The sequence below is a fragment of the Pongo pygmaeus genome, chromosome 7 (assembly GCF_028885625.2).
Source record: "Pongo pygmaeus isolate AG05252 chromosome 7, NHGRI_mPonPyg2-v2.0_pri, whole genome shotgun sequence".
Lineage (NCBI taxonomy): Eukaryota > Metazoa > Chordata > Mammalia > Primates > Hominidae > Pongo > Pongo pygmaeus.
Genome location: NC_072380.2, coordinates 79056952 through 79072242, shown reverse-complemented (window position 1 = coordinate 79072242; position 15291 = coordinate 79056952). Strand labels below are relative to the sequence as shown.

Sequence of the window (15291 nt, the reverse complement as noted above, 5' to 3'; positions counted from 1 at the left end):
TGTCTTGTATTGGAAATTTCACCTATAATGTTTATGTAAATGGTAGCCACTATGAACAACAGCTGTGTTTGGTTTTGTGTAAACATACAGCCACGAGGGTGGGGAAAAATGTATAATTGTATACCTGGCAAAAGTGCATGATACCAGCTATGTAAATTGTGAAACCTAAGCCACTAGTATATTTGTTAAGTAACAGTGCAAAAAGGCCAGGCACGGTGGCTCACGCCTGTAATCCCAACACTTTGGGAGGATGAGGCGGGTGGATCACCTGAAGTCAGGAGTTCAAGACCATCCTGGCCAACATGATGAAACCCTGTCTCTACTAAAAATACAAAAAATTAGCCAGGTGTGGTGACAGCCACCTGTAATCCCATCTACTTGGGAGGCTGAGGCAGGAGAATCGCTTGAACCCAGGAGGCGGAGGTTGCAGTGAGCCGAGATCGCGCCATTGCACTCCAGCCTGGGCAACAAGAGCAAAACTCCATCTCAAAAAAAAAAAAAAAAAAAAGTGCAAAAATCACATTTTTTCATCAGGATAGAAAATAAAAATATATCACGACCACATCTGTGGACTGTCTCCCTTCTTATGCACATACTCCAACACCTGAAAATTTGGATTATAATATACCTAAAGTTGTGTTACAAAGGACATACCAACCTCCCTTGCCTAACTAACGCAACAAAATGTAACTAAGAGTAATGTGTAACAGTTATCTTCATTTTGGAGCATCCAAGAACTGACTAGTCTGGCCGGGCATGGTGGCTCATGCCTGTAATCCCAGCACTGTGGGAGGCCGAGACAGGCGGATCACCTGAGGTCAGGAGTTCAAGACCATCCTGGCCAACATGGTGAAACCCCATCTCTACAAAATACAAAAATTAGCCAGGCATGATGGCAGGTGCCTGTAATCCCGGCTACTCAGGAGGCTGAGGCAGGAGAATCACTTGAACCCGGGAGGTGGAGGTTGCAGTGAGCCGAGATTGCGCCATTGCACTCCAGCCTGGGCGACAGAACAAGACTCCGTCTTAAAAAAAAAAAAAAAAAGAACTGACCACAGATTTTTAAGCCCATGACATTGCAATGAGCCCCTTCCTCCTTTCCATGATAGTGTTTGAATGCTAATGTTCTTGTTCTACAACTGACTAAGGGAAGGGATAAGGACATAGGGAAGGGGCTAGGCCAGGGAAATAGGAAAAGAGAAATGGGGACACTGTAGTGAGGCTTTATGCACAGATAGCATATCCTAGGAGCTCTGTCACTCTAGGACATGGTGTCTGACATGAGGAGGAGCCCGGGTGGAGATGCATGGAGCTCCAGTGATTTTGCCATATCATGTTCACTGAATATGAACTATGGGCCAAGCCTGGTGGTTCACACCTGTACTTCCAGCACTTTGGGAGGCTGAGGTGGGAGGATAATTTGAGCCTAGGAGTTCAAGATCAGCTTGGGCAACACAGTGAAACCTCATCTATACAAAAAATATTTTAAAATTAGCCAGGCATGGTGGCATGTGCCTGTCGTCCCAGCTACTTGGGAGGCTGAGGCAGGAGGATCACTGGAGCCTGGGAGATCAAGGCTGTAGTGAGCGTGATTGTGCCACTTTACTCCAGCCTGGGGAACAGAGCAAGACCCCATCTGAAAAAAATAAAGAATATAAATTATGGAAAATCATTAAGTAGAATGGGGCTTTCTTAGCTGATAATATACTCATGAGTATATTGCAGTATACTGTGTTGCAATGTGAATTTCTCAAGATCTGAAACTTCTAAAATAGTCAGAAGGCATTTTTCCTCTGTTCATTCCTGGCTGGCTGTGAAGGGCAGAACTAGACCTAGGGTAAGGATTCTAGTATTTTACATATTTTCAGTATTACACCAAAGATGTCACTTTTTAAATATTTAATACCAGCCCTCACCCCAGAATTGGGCCAATTCTAAAAATAATGTAGTTTCTTTCATTTTAACTGATTTCAAAAATTCTTCCTAATTTAGGGACAACTACATTAATTAATTGTTAACTTCAATGAAATTTGACAAAATAATAATATGTGTTTAAATTTACAACTTAAAAAAATTATTCTACTAACCAAAGCAATCTATATACAATGCAATCCCTATAAAAATACCAATGACATTCTTCACAGAAATAGAAAAAAAATCCTAAAATGTGTGTGGAACCCTAATGACCAAAGCAATACTGAGCAAAACCAACAAAGCCAGAGCCACCACACTACTAGACTTCAAGATATGCAACAAAGCTATAGTAACCAAAACACCATGGTACTGGTATAAAAACAGAAACATAGACTAGTAGAACAGAATAGAGAACCCAGAAACCAATCCACTTAGCTACAGCCAACTGATTTTTGACAAAGGTGCCAAGAACACACATTGGATCACCGCTCACTACAGCCTTGATCTCCCAGGCTCAAATGATCCTCCTGCCTCAGAACTCCCAAGTAGCTGAGATGACAGGCATGTGCAACCATACCTGGCTAATTTTAAAATATTTTTTGTAGAGATGAGGTCTCACTGTGTTGCCCAAGCTAATCTTGAAATCCTTGGCTCAAGCTATCCTCCTCTTTAATAAATGGTGATGGGAAAACTGGATATCCATATGCAGAAGAATGAAACTAGACCCCTAGCTATCACCCTATGCAAAAATCAACTCAGTATGGATCAAAGACCTAAATATAAGACCTGAAACTATAAAACTAGTAGAAGAAAACAGAGGAAATGCTCCAGGACATTGGTCTGGGAAAAGATTTTATAACAGAACTTCAGAAGCACAGGCAACGAGAACAAAAATAAACAAGTGGGATTATGTCAAACTAAGAAGCTTCTGCACAGCAAAGGGAACAATCAAGAGTGAAAAGACAACCTATAGAATGGGAAAAATATCTGTAAACTATTCATCTGACAGGATTATTATTCAGAATATACAAGAAACTGAAACATCTCAACAGCAAAAAAACAACAATCCAGTTTTTAAATGGGCAAAGGATCCGAACAGACATTTCTCAAAAGAAGACATACAAATGGCCAACAAATATAAGAAAGATATGCCCAATATCACCTAATCATCAGGAATGCAAATCAAAACCACAATGAGGTGTCATCTCATCCCAGTTAAGATGGCTATTAACAAAAAGACAAAAAATAACAACAGCTAGCCAGGCACAGTGGCTCACGGCTGTAATCTCGGCACTTTGGGAGGCTGAGGTGGGTGGATCACTTGAAGTCAGGAGTTCAAGAACAGCCTGGCCAACATGGTGAAACCCTGTCTCTACTGACAATACAAAAATTAGCCAGGCGTGGTTGTGCACACCTGCAATTCCAGCTACTTGGAAGGCTGAAGCACAAGAATCACTTGAACCCAGGAGGCAGTGAGCTGAGATCGCACCACTGCACTCTAGCCTGGTGACAGAGCGAGACTAAGTCTCAAAAATAAAAACCAAATGCTGGTGATATGGTTTCGCTGTGTCCCTACCCAAATCTCATCTTGAATTGTAGCTTCCATAATTCCCATGTGTTGTGGGAGGGACCTGGTGGGAGATAATTGAATTATGGGGGCGGTTTCCCCCATATTGTTCTCATGGTAGTGGATAAGTCTCATGAGATCTGATGATTTTATAAGCAGTTTCCCCTTTTGCCTGGCTCTCATTCTCTCTTGTCTGCCACCATGTAAGACGTGCCTTTTGCCTTCTGCCATGATTGTGAGGCCTCCCCAGCCATGTGGAACTGTCAGTCCATTAAACCTCTTCTTCTTCATAAATTACCCAAGTCTTAGGTATGTCTTTATCAGCAGCATGAAAATGGACTAATACAGCTGGTGAGGATGCAGAGAAAAGGGAGCTCTCTTATACACCGTTAGTGAGAATGTAAAGTTGTACAACCAGTATAGAGAACAGAATGGAGGTTCCTCAAAAAACTACAAATAGGGGGCTGGACGTGGTGGCTTACAACTGTAATCCCAGTGCTTTTGGAAGCCAAGGCAAGAGTATCAGTTGAGACTAGGAGATCAAGACCAGCCTGGGCAACAAAGCAAGACACCATCTCTTCAAAAACATTATTTTTAAAATTAGCGGCCAGGCGAGGTGGCTCATGCCTGTAATCCCAGCACTTTTGGAGGCCAAGGCAGGTGGATCACTTGAGGTCAGGAGTTCAAGACCAGCCTGGCCAATATGGTGAAACCCCTTCTCTACTAAAAATACAAAAATTAGCCAAGCATGGTGGTGCACACCTGTAGTCTCAGCTACTAGGGAGGCTGAGACAGGAGAATTGATTGAACCTGGAAGGCAGAGGTTGTGGTGAGCCAAGATCATGCCATTGCACTCCAGCCTGGGAAACAGAGTGAGACTCCATCTCAAAAAAGAAAGAAAGAAAGAAAATTAGCTCAGTGTGGTAGTACACACCTGTAGTCCCAGCTACTCAGGAGGCTCAGGCAGGGGGATTGCTTGAGTCCAGGAGTTTGAAGCTGCAGTAAGCTATGATCACACCACTGCACTCCTGCCTGGACAACAGAGCAAGACCCTGTCTCTTAAAAAAAAAAAAAAAAAAAAGCAAGGGTGGGCACGATGGCTCATGCCTGTAATCCCAGCACTTTGGGAGGCCAAGGCAGGTGGATCATAGGTCAGGAGTTCAAGACCAGCCTGGCCAAGATGGTGAAACCTCGTCTCTACTAAAAATACAAAAAAAATTAGCTGAGCGTGGTGGCACACGCCTGTAATCCCAGCTCTTCGGGAGGCTGAGGCAGAGAATTTCTTAAACCTGGGAGGTGGAGGTTGCAGTGAGCTGAGATCACACAACTGCACTTCAGCCTGGGTGACAGAGCAAGACTCCGTCTAAAAAAAGAAAAAAAAGTAAAACAAAACAAAAACCTACAAATAGAACTACCAGATTTTCCTTGAATTTAAAAAAAATTCCTTGAATTAAAAAAAGAAGAACTGCCATATGATCTAGAAATCCCACTACTGACCATCTATCCAAAGGAAAAGAAATCAGTGTATCAAGGAGACATCCACACCCTCATGTTTGTTGCAGGAGTATTCACAATAGCCAAGATACAGAATTGCCCTAAGTGTCCAACAGATGAATGGATAAAGAAAATGTGGTATATATACACAATGGAATACTATTCAACAATAAATAAGAATGAAATCCTGTTATTCGCAACAGCGCGGATGGAAATGGGGGACATTATGTTAAGTGAAATAAGCCAGAAACAGAAAGTAAAATAGTGCATGTTCTCACTCATCTGTGAAAGCTAAAAAAAAAAAAAAACAAACCAAAAAGTTGATCTCATAGAATTAAAAAGTAGAACGAGAATACTACAGACTGGGAAGGCCAGAGGGAATAAGGCAAGGGAAGAGAGACATTTGGTAAAGGTTACAAAATTACAACCAGATAGGCGGAATAAACTTTAGAGTTCTATAGCGGCTATCCCCAACATTTGTAGCACCAAGGACTGGTTTTGTGGAAGACAATTTTTCCATGTGGTGGAGGGGGATGTTGTTTTGGGATGATACAAGTACATTACATTTATTGTGCACTTTATTTCTATTAACATTGCACTGTAATGTATAATGAAATCGTAATTCACCATAACGTAGTCAGCGGGAGCCCTGAGCTTTTTTTCCTGCAACTGGATGATCCTATCTGGGAGTAATGGGAGACAGTGACAGATCATCGGGCATTAGATTCTCATAAGGAGTTCACAACCTAGATCCCTCGCATGCACAGTTCACAATAGGGTTCGTGTTCCTATGAGAATCTAATGCTGTAGCAGATCTGATAGGAGGCAGAGCTCAGGTGGTAATGCGAGTTATGGAAAGCAGCTGTAAATACAGATGAAGCTTCATTTGCTTACCTGCCACTCACCTTCTGCTGTGCGGCCCAGTTTCTAATAGGCCACAGACCAGGACCATTGGGGTTGGGGACCCCTGCACTATAGGATGACCATAGTTAACAATCATATATAGTTTCAAATAGCTAGAAGGAAAATATTGAATGCTGCCAACACAAAGAAATGATAAATGTTTGAGATGATGTATATGCTAATTTCCCTGATTTGATCACTATACATTATATGTATTGCAACATCACTATGTACCCTATAAATATGTACAATTATGTCTCAATTAAATTTTTTTAAATTAGCCATTTAATTTTCTCAAAACAGTCCTTATTAATCTCTTTATAATCTAGTGTGAGCCCCAACTAACAAAAACTATCTTTTTTTTTTTTTGATAGAGTATCACTCTGTCGCCCAGGCTGGAGTGCAGTGGCACAATCTCAGCTCATTGCAACCTCTGCCTCCCAGGTTCAAGCAATTCTCCTGCCTCAGACTCCCAAGAAGCTGGGATTACAGGCGTGTACCACCACACCTGACTACTTTCTGTATTTTTAGTAGATGGGATTTCACCATGTTGGCCAGGCTGGTCTTGAACTCCTGAACTCAAGTAATCCACCCACCTCGGCCTTCCAAAGTCCATGAGCCACTGCACCCCGCCCAAAAACAATGTTTAAAGTCATATAGATAAATTAGCAACAAACTATCTGAAAAGAAATTATGAAAATAATCCCATTTACAATAACGACAAAAGAATAAAATACCCAGGAATAAATTTAATTAAGGAGGTGAAAGACATCCTGAAAATGACAAAACGTTGATGAAAGAAATTAAACAAGACATCTTCTGCAATGTCTGCTTATAAATTTTAAAAGAAATTAAACAAGACACAAATGAAAAGACACCTCATGTTCATGAACTGAAGACTCAATATTGTAAAATATCCATAAGATCAAAAGTGATCCACAGATTCAATGCAATTTCTATCAAAATCCCAATTGCATTTTTTATAGAAATAGAAAAAAGCAATTCTAAAATTCATATGGAACCACTGAAGACCACAAATAGTCAAATCAATCTTAAGAATGAAGAACAAAGCTGAAGGCATCACATTTCTTAATTTTGAAATATGTTACGTAGATACAGTAATCAAAACAGTATGGTACTGGCAGAAGACAGACATATAGAGAAATGGAACAGAATAGAGCGCCCAGGAAAAAAATCCATGCATATGTAGTCAATTGATCTTTGACAAGGTGCCTAGAATACACAATGGGGAAAGAAAAGTCTCTTAAACAAATAGTGGTTTTTATTCCTCCAAAGAAGACATACAAATTTCTCCAAAGAAGACATACAAATGGCCAACAGGTATATGAAGAAATACTCAATGTCAGTAATCATCAGGGAAATGCAAATCAACATAGATATGAGCTATCACCTCACACCTGTCAGGATGGCTTTTTTTTTTTTTTTCGAGACAGAGTTTTACTCTTGTTGCCTAGGCTGGAGTGCAATGGCATGCTCTCAGCTCACTGCAACCTCCACCTCCTGGGTTCAAGCAATTCTCCTGCCTCAGCCTCCTGAGTAGCTGAGATTACAGGCATGTACCACCACACCCGGCTAATTTTGCATTTTTAGTAGAGATGGGGTTTCACCATATTGGTCAGACTGGTCTCCAACTCCTGAACTCAAGTGATCCACCTGCCTCGGCCCCCCAAAGTGCTGGTATTACAGACATGAGCCATTGTGCCCAGATGGCTATTATTTTAAAAAAGTCAACACGTGTTACAGAGGATGTGAAGAAACTGGAATCCTTGCACACCGTTGGTGGGAATGTAAAATGGTGCAGCCACTATAGCAAACAGTATGAACGTTCCTCAAAAAGTTAAAAATAGGACTGCCATATGACCCAACAATCCCACTTATGGATATTTATTCTAAAGAATTGAAATCAGGATTTCCAAGAGACATCAGTACTCCCATGTTCACTGAAGCACTATTCACAATAGTCAAGATGTGGAAACAAGGTACATGGACATTGGACAGATGAATGGATAAAGGAAGTATATATTAAATGGAACATGGAACACTATTCAGCTTTACAAAGAAAGGAAATTCTGCAATATGTGACAACATGGGTGAGCTTTGAGCATATTATGCTAAGTGAAATGAGCCAGGTCAAAGAAAGACAAATACTGATTTAACTTATATAAGATATCTAAAATAGTTAAATTCATACACTCAAAGAGTGGAGTGCTATTGCCAGCAGCTGAGGGGAGGAAAGGGAGACTTACTAATCAATGGGCATAAAGTTTCGGCCAAACAAGATGAATAAACTCTAGAGATCTACTATATGACATTGTACCTAAGGTAAAAAAAATAATGTATTGTACATTTAAAACTTTGTTAAGAGGGTAGATTTTGGCTGGGCGCGGTGGCTCACACCTATAATCTCAGCACTTTGGGAGGCTGAGGCAGGCAGATCACTTGAGGTCAGGAGTTCGAGACCAGCCTGGCCAATATGGCAAAACCCCATCTCTACCAAAAATACAAAACAATTAGCTGGGTGTGGTGGCGTGCCCCTGTAGTCCCAGTTACTTGGGAGGATGAGGCAAGAGAACTGCTTGAACCTGGGAGGCAGAGGCTGCAGTGAGCCGAGATGGCACCACTGCACCCCAGCCTGGGTGACAGAGCAAGACATCGTCTCAAAAAACAAAAAACAAAAAAAAAAAAAAAAAGGAGGGTAGATCTCATGTTAAATAGTTTTGCTACAGTTTTTAAAAGTCCATATAGAATGTTATAGTATGTAAGCTTCATTTCAGACCCTGTTGTAGTTGCTGTTATGATAATTATTAATAATTTAAAATAGAAAGCACTCAGAATTAGAAGGCAAAGAAGAGGGGGCAGGGGAAGAAAAAAGAACTGACATTTACTGTGCTAAACATTTCAGATATTTATACACATTATTGCATTTAATCATTATAACCTGTGAGGCAGAAGATCATTATATGCATTTTGCAGATGAGAAAGTTCAGTTTCAGAAAATGAAGTGACTTGCCTTGAGTTTACAAAGCTAGTAGGGGGCACAGGCTAAATTAAGCTGGGATATAAGGACAATTAATGTTCTAAAGCAATAATGCTCTACTTACAAATTCACTTCAATTTGGTGGGAATTTGGGAAAATAACAGATGTGGAAATATGTGATATGTAAACAATTTTTATAACTAAAAAGGAGCTAGAGGAAATAGGATAATACAATAAATTTCAAAATTTTGAAACGAGTACTCAAATAGATTACATAATTTACTATATTGAAAAATGGTCTCGGCTGGGTGCGGTGGCTCATGCCTGTAATCCCAGCACTTTGGGAGGCTGAGGCGGGCAGATCACCTGAGGTCAGGAGTTCACAACTAGCCTGGCCAACATGGTGAAACCCCGTCTCTACTAATAGTACAAAAATTAGCCGGGTGTGGTGGCAGGTGCCTATAATCCCAGCTACTAGGGAGGCTGAGGAAAGAGAATCACTTGAACCCGGGAGGCAAAGGTTGTAGTGAGCCGAGATCGTGCCACTGCACTCCAGCCTGGGTGAAAAGATGACACTCTGTCTCAAAAAAAAAATGGTCTCTAAAATCAATTAAAATAAAATTTAAAGTGAACACACTGAGTAGCTGCAGCAGAAAATTTTCTGAGCTTTTCTCAGGAGTACTTGGTTATTATTCCTTGGCCATTTGTAGGTCCTCCCTCCCCTTTGCCCATGTTTGCCATCCCCATCCAAACAGATGGTACAAACCTGGAACTCTCAGGCTTAAAAGCAGTGACATCCCTGTATACACGTATGTAATATACAATAACTCTATCCTTTTGTATATGTCCAATAGCATACTATATGGTCTTTATGCAAAGACTCTTTTATAACTGTGCAAGAGAAAGGGAAAGCACAAGTTAAAATCTAGAAAATATATTATGTATTTTCAAAATCTACAGTATACCTACCTTTCAGGTCTTTAGAAGAGTTAAGATGAACCTTTTAAAGGCACCTCTGTGCAACCAAATACATTGTCAGGGAACAGAAATTCTTAAAAAGATGGTAATAATTTTTGTACTTCCTAATCTTTTATACATTTTTGATAGCCTTGTAAATATGGACCTCTATATTGGGGATTATGGTAAAATTATAGGAATTATTATAATCTCTAACTTCAAGGATCTTACAATTTAAAAATCTTATCCTAAGTATAGCCATATAGCTATATAACACAAAATTGTAAATATACTTTAATATCTTAATAAAATCCAAAATATACTCACATCTTTTAGCACTTTCTTTTATAGCACTTCTATAGAAAAATTCATAACAAACATTTAATAAACATTTATTAAGCACCTCAAATGTGTCCAAGAATATGCCAGCCACTGTGGATTAGAGGTGAATAGGGCTGTCCCTACTTAAAAGGAAATTATTGCTGGAAAGGGAGGAGGATCTGAAAGCAGGTAAATGATGTGGAATTTTAAGTGCCAGAATAAAGGTATGGACATATCCCCAAAATGATACACGACTAATGTACTCCCTACAAGTTAAACAATTTGAAAAAATAAACTAAATCAGAACAGTAAAATTAAGGGCAGTTAATATTTATATTAATGTTGGCATGCTCATTTTATTTTATTTTTAAGAGTTGACCATGAACTTTCCTGTATAGGTTTTGTATATGAAAGTCTGTGCTATTTTTTCCTTGGGTTATTAATTTTATTACTAGTTTTACTGTGTATTCATTTAGCTTTATTTAATTTTTAGATAATCTAATATTGTTATACCCTTTTTTACAATTTAGTTATTAATTTCAAAGCAGAATGCTTTTATTTCTTTGTGTGCTACAGGTAACTTCAAAACAATGCATCACATAGTTCCTGTTTATTACCCACAGGTGGGTAAGCCAAAATTAGTCTTTTTCTCTGAAATACAGAGATACCCTGTAAATGGAAATGCATCTCCAGAAAGTTCCCGAGAAGATTACACTAAAATTATTGAAGAGATGGGGTAGGTTCTTTCAAATATTTATGTGACTTTATCTTTTCGGTGGGGAGGAGACATCTTCACAGTAAACAAAGAGGAACAGAGGCCATCCAGTCTGTCTCCTAGTTCTTTGTTCTCAATCCTTTTTGGCCAAACACAGAAAGAAAGAAAAAAAAGTTCATTGTTGGTCTGCCCAAACACTCAGAAAGTTACAATGGGAAGGGGTGTTTCCAGAAGACTTGGGAGTTAGACTGGATACACCCATTGAGGTAAGGTAAGGGACTCAGGAAAGTCCCAGAGGCAGTAGGTAAAGATGTCTCAATGATCAGGGATTCTGTCAAAGGAGCCTGAGGCCTAGCTGATGATGAGTAGTCCACCAGTGGGTGGGCGACTTCAGAGCATATGGTTGCAGAAAGTCCAGAGGCCTACAGAATTAGGCTACTTTCACCACTTCTACAAACCAGATTTTTAAGCTGTTGTCTCTGAAGGAGGCAGAAGTTTCTCCTGATGAGGAAAAATTTGCTTTTTGGTTTAAAAAAGGTATTGCTTTGATGGAAAAATAAACCAGAGCTGGGGACAGTGGTTCACGCCTGTAATCCCAGCATTTTGGGAGGCTTAGGTGGGCAGATCATTTTAGTCCAGGAGTTCAAGACCAGCCTGGCCAACATGGAGAAACCCCTTCTCTACAAAAAAAAAAAAAATACAAAAATTAGCTGGACATGGTGGTGCGTGCCTATAGTCCCAGCTACTTTGGAGGCTGAAGTGGGAGGGTCACTTGAGCCTGGGAGACAGAGGCTGCAATGAGCTGAGATCACTCCACTGCACTCCAGCCTGGGCAGCAGAGTGGGACCCCATCTCAATAAATTAAATAAATAAATACCCATACCAGAAAGTAACTTCATTTATATATAAAACATGAGACATCTGCCATATGCTGGGCAACACTGAATATAAAAACTCAAATGAGATAATCCTGATCTCAAATATTTTGCCATAAGCTAGCTGGGGAGTCAAATATGATATAATTACTCTATAGTGTGATAAATGCTATGGGCTTTAAAAACCAGATCCTAATACATCTTATAAATTTTGCATTAAACTTATTTTTTCATTTATAATCAATACAATGATTGCTCTATTGATCCTTCCAACCAAATCAGATTAGTGATCGCAATATACTAAAGGCCAATAGCATATTTCATTGAGAAAGTAAACAGAGCCAGGGGACATACTTTGGAATCGTTTTCCTTTTCCCAGAACTGCCTGCTGAAGGTCAAGTGGGCTTATCATGACACCCTCTTTGCAGGGTCCCATCGAGGGATGATGACTTAGAATTGTCTAGTACAGCCCACCTCAAGAAGCCCTGTGAACATTACTGCTGCACTGTCCTACCCCTATTCCCTGCAGAGTGGCTCAGGCTTGCTGGGATGCAGTCTTAGGAGAGAGAAGGCCTGTGGGTATGGAAAATGCTTTATTTGGGGAGAAGTGAAAGGATATGCAGGGAGTCCTTGTTTTGGTCTTGCCTCCTCTCCATTCACAATAAAACAGGAGCTATGTGAGACATTTACTGCTTATGTCCATTGCCATTACCACCAAACCATTGCCTACTTGTCCATAGCACCACAATAGTTTCTTAAAGATTTACACAACTGTTATCAATTCGACAACAGTGTTCTTAAGTTTTGTTTCTTTGCCAAGCATTTTGAAAAATCTTGCTAGTATATCATCAAGGAAGAAAATAAAACAATAAAAATGTACACAGCCTCAGAAAACAATGTTGATGAATTCTATACATTGCCATGTGCATTGTTAGATCAATAGTGAGCTGTGGCCCATTCCACATATTCTATAGCCCCAAGCAAAGCTCGAGTCACTAGGAGTACACTGATAAAACATCAAATAAATCACTCTACCCTCATTTTCGTAACTACGAACACTAAATACAGAACTAAATGCATTTTTTAAAATACAAACTACTATCTACTGCAAAGATAGGCTATCCTAAATGAAGCCAGCAAACCAAAAGGGTTCTGTGAGAACATAAGAATGTCCTGCCTCTGCCACCATCAAGTGAAGCCAATTATGTTCAATCCTGAGTCTTCAATTTTATCCTGTGAAAAAGCATTACATAAATTTTTAAATGCTTATTATTTCCTCAGGCAATACTTTCACCTTAGGTATGCCAAAATATTGTTTTAGTATATCAAAAGATTTAATCTGTATTAAATGAGATTATCAGTTCTACCTCTCTTTAATAAAAGGTAATCAAATATATTACAGAGTTTCATCAAACTCTTGATACGGATTTTCAGGACATGCCTTTTGCTAATTTTAGTAATTTAACATAAATCTAGGAGATAATAAAAATAAAGCTAGAAGGTCAGTAAAGCGTTAAAAACAAAATACTCAGCCTAAACACAAAGAACAGATTTTTAGTTTCTAGAAAATTGATTAAAGTTACCCCTTGCCTTAATTACTTTAAGGGAAAGAATGAGCTGGCATCACCAGACGTGTCCCTACACTCTATATTTAATATTCAAGGTGGGGAGCCTGCTCAGAGGTAGAAATAAGCTTACAGTGCATCTTCCAAAAAGCTAAAGGTATGTGCCCCACACTCCTTTAGGGTTCTACACATTGGGGGCTGTGCCTGTATCCTGTGTGGAGCCAGTGAAGCAACATCTGTCCAAAGACAGGGGAATGTTTTCCACCTCTTTTATAAATGCGTGCAATCTGTGCTCATGTATATTTATACAAGCCTGCTTTCTCTACTGGGAGGAAAAAGTCAGACTCATTGACGTTGTTTTTGACCCTCAAACTGAACTTGATACTATCAATGTATACTTTAATTAAAGATTAACTCAAACCTATTTTTTATTTAAAGGCTGATTCTGAACAAATGCCTTCACTGTTCAATTTTTAAAAATATGGTATTAAACAAACAAAAAAGTACACATTATTGCTTCTTTCTGTGTTTGTCACAGTAAATACTTCTGACAGATGTTTCCTCTCTTTGCAAACATGCTAGGAGGTGCTTGAGCCTTAGTAATTTTAAAATAGACATTAAATGCATTTATATATTGCATATAAAATCCACTGAGAATACTGTGTAGCACCATACAATGAAAAACAAATTGTTACTTGATTATTTAACTATCTTTCAAACCCAAGCAATGTTAATAGAGTCAATCCATCTCTTTTGTTAATATAAAAATAGTAACTTTCTAGCTGCATAAAAATGCCCTTAATTTCAGATACCTTTAAGGAATACAAATCACTGGGACCCACAATTCACAGGAAATATTCACTGTATATTATTTAGCTATTTATAAAATACCCGGTACCCTTTGTTAGAATATGGAAGCATTAGGTTTCTTTGAATTAAAAAGTGAACTTGAATAACAGTTAAAACAACTTTCCTTCACCACTGTTAAGGTTATATTTGAACAGTTGTAACAACAGATCTATGTGCTTAGGGAAGAATTTTTAAAACTCAGATATTTTTAGTCACAAAACTCTGGAATGATGTTATACAAACGCACTTGCAAATTTTGCTTTGTTAAACATAACAGTCTATTTAATTTTATATGCAAAATAAGCTTATGTGTATCAGTAATGTAGGTATAATGTTAATATTTGGATTTGCAGTTCTCAAAGAGCCATTTTGAAATTAGGATACTACCCTCCTTCCCAAAAAAAGCACAATAGTGGTAAGCAACAGTTTTTTTAGGCTGGGTGAGGTGGCTCATGCCTATAATTCCAGCACTTTGGGAAGCTGAGGAAGGAGAGAGGATTGCTTGAGGCCAGGAGTTCGAAACCAGCCTAGGCAACACAATAAGACCTCATCTCCATAAGAAAAAAAAATTCAGGTGTAGGAGCTTGTCTCTGTAGTCCCAGCTACTCGGGAGGCTAAGGTGGCTTGAGCCCAGGAGGTTGACGCTGCAGTAAGCCGCGATTGTGCCACTGCACTCCAGACTGAGGGACAAAGCAAGACCTTGTCTCAAAAATCAAAAACTTTTTTTGGTTAAAACAGACTAGTTTTAGTTAAAACAAGCTAGTTTTTGTGACTTCTGATCTCAACTCTGTCAATGGTTTACTCTGTGAACAAGAGTTATATAAGACCTAATTCAAAAGAATTATATTATTTTCCATTTTAAAATGCCTATATTTTGAAAGCTGAATCTTCATTATCCAAACAAATTTTTTTTTTTTGGAGAAAGTCTCGCTCTGTCACCCAGGCTGGAGTGCAGTGGCGTGATCTCGACTCACCGCAAGCTCTGCCTCCCGGGTTCATGCCATTCTCCTGCCTCAGCCTCCCGAGTAGCTGGGACTACAGGTGCCTGTCACCACGCCCGGCCAGTTTTTTGTGTTTTTAGTAGAGACAGGATATCACCGTGTTAGCCAGGATGGTCTTGATCTCCTGACCTC

General features: G+C 39.3%; 1 protein-coding gene across 2 annotated transcripts in view; it reads left to right on the top strand.

Moving 5' to 3' along the window:
• Nucleotides 1-15291, top strand: part of PPP1R42 (protein phosphatase 1 regulatory subunit 42) — a 63804-nt gene that overhangs the window by 45982 nt on the left and 2531 nt on the right. For both annotated transcript variants that reach the window (XM_054497574.2, XM_054497575.2), the window contains one exon: nucleotides 10731-10890. In XM_054497574.2, coding sequence (XP_054353549.1) covers nucleotides 10731-10890 — 160 coding nt within the window. The remainder of the gene's footprint in view (nucleotides 1-10730; nucleotides 10891-15291) is intronic.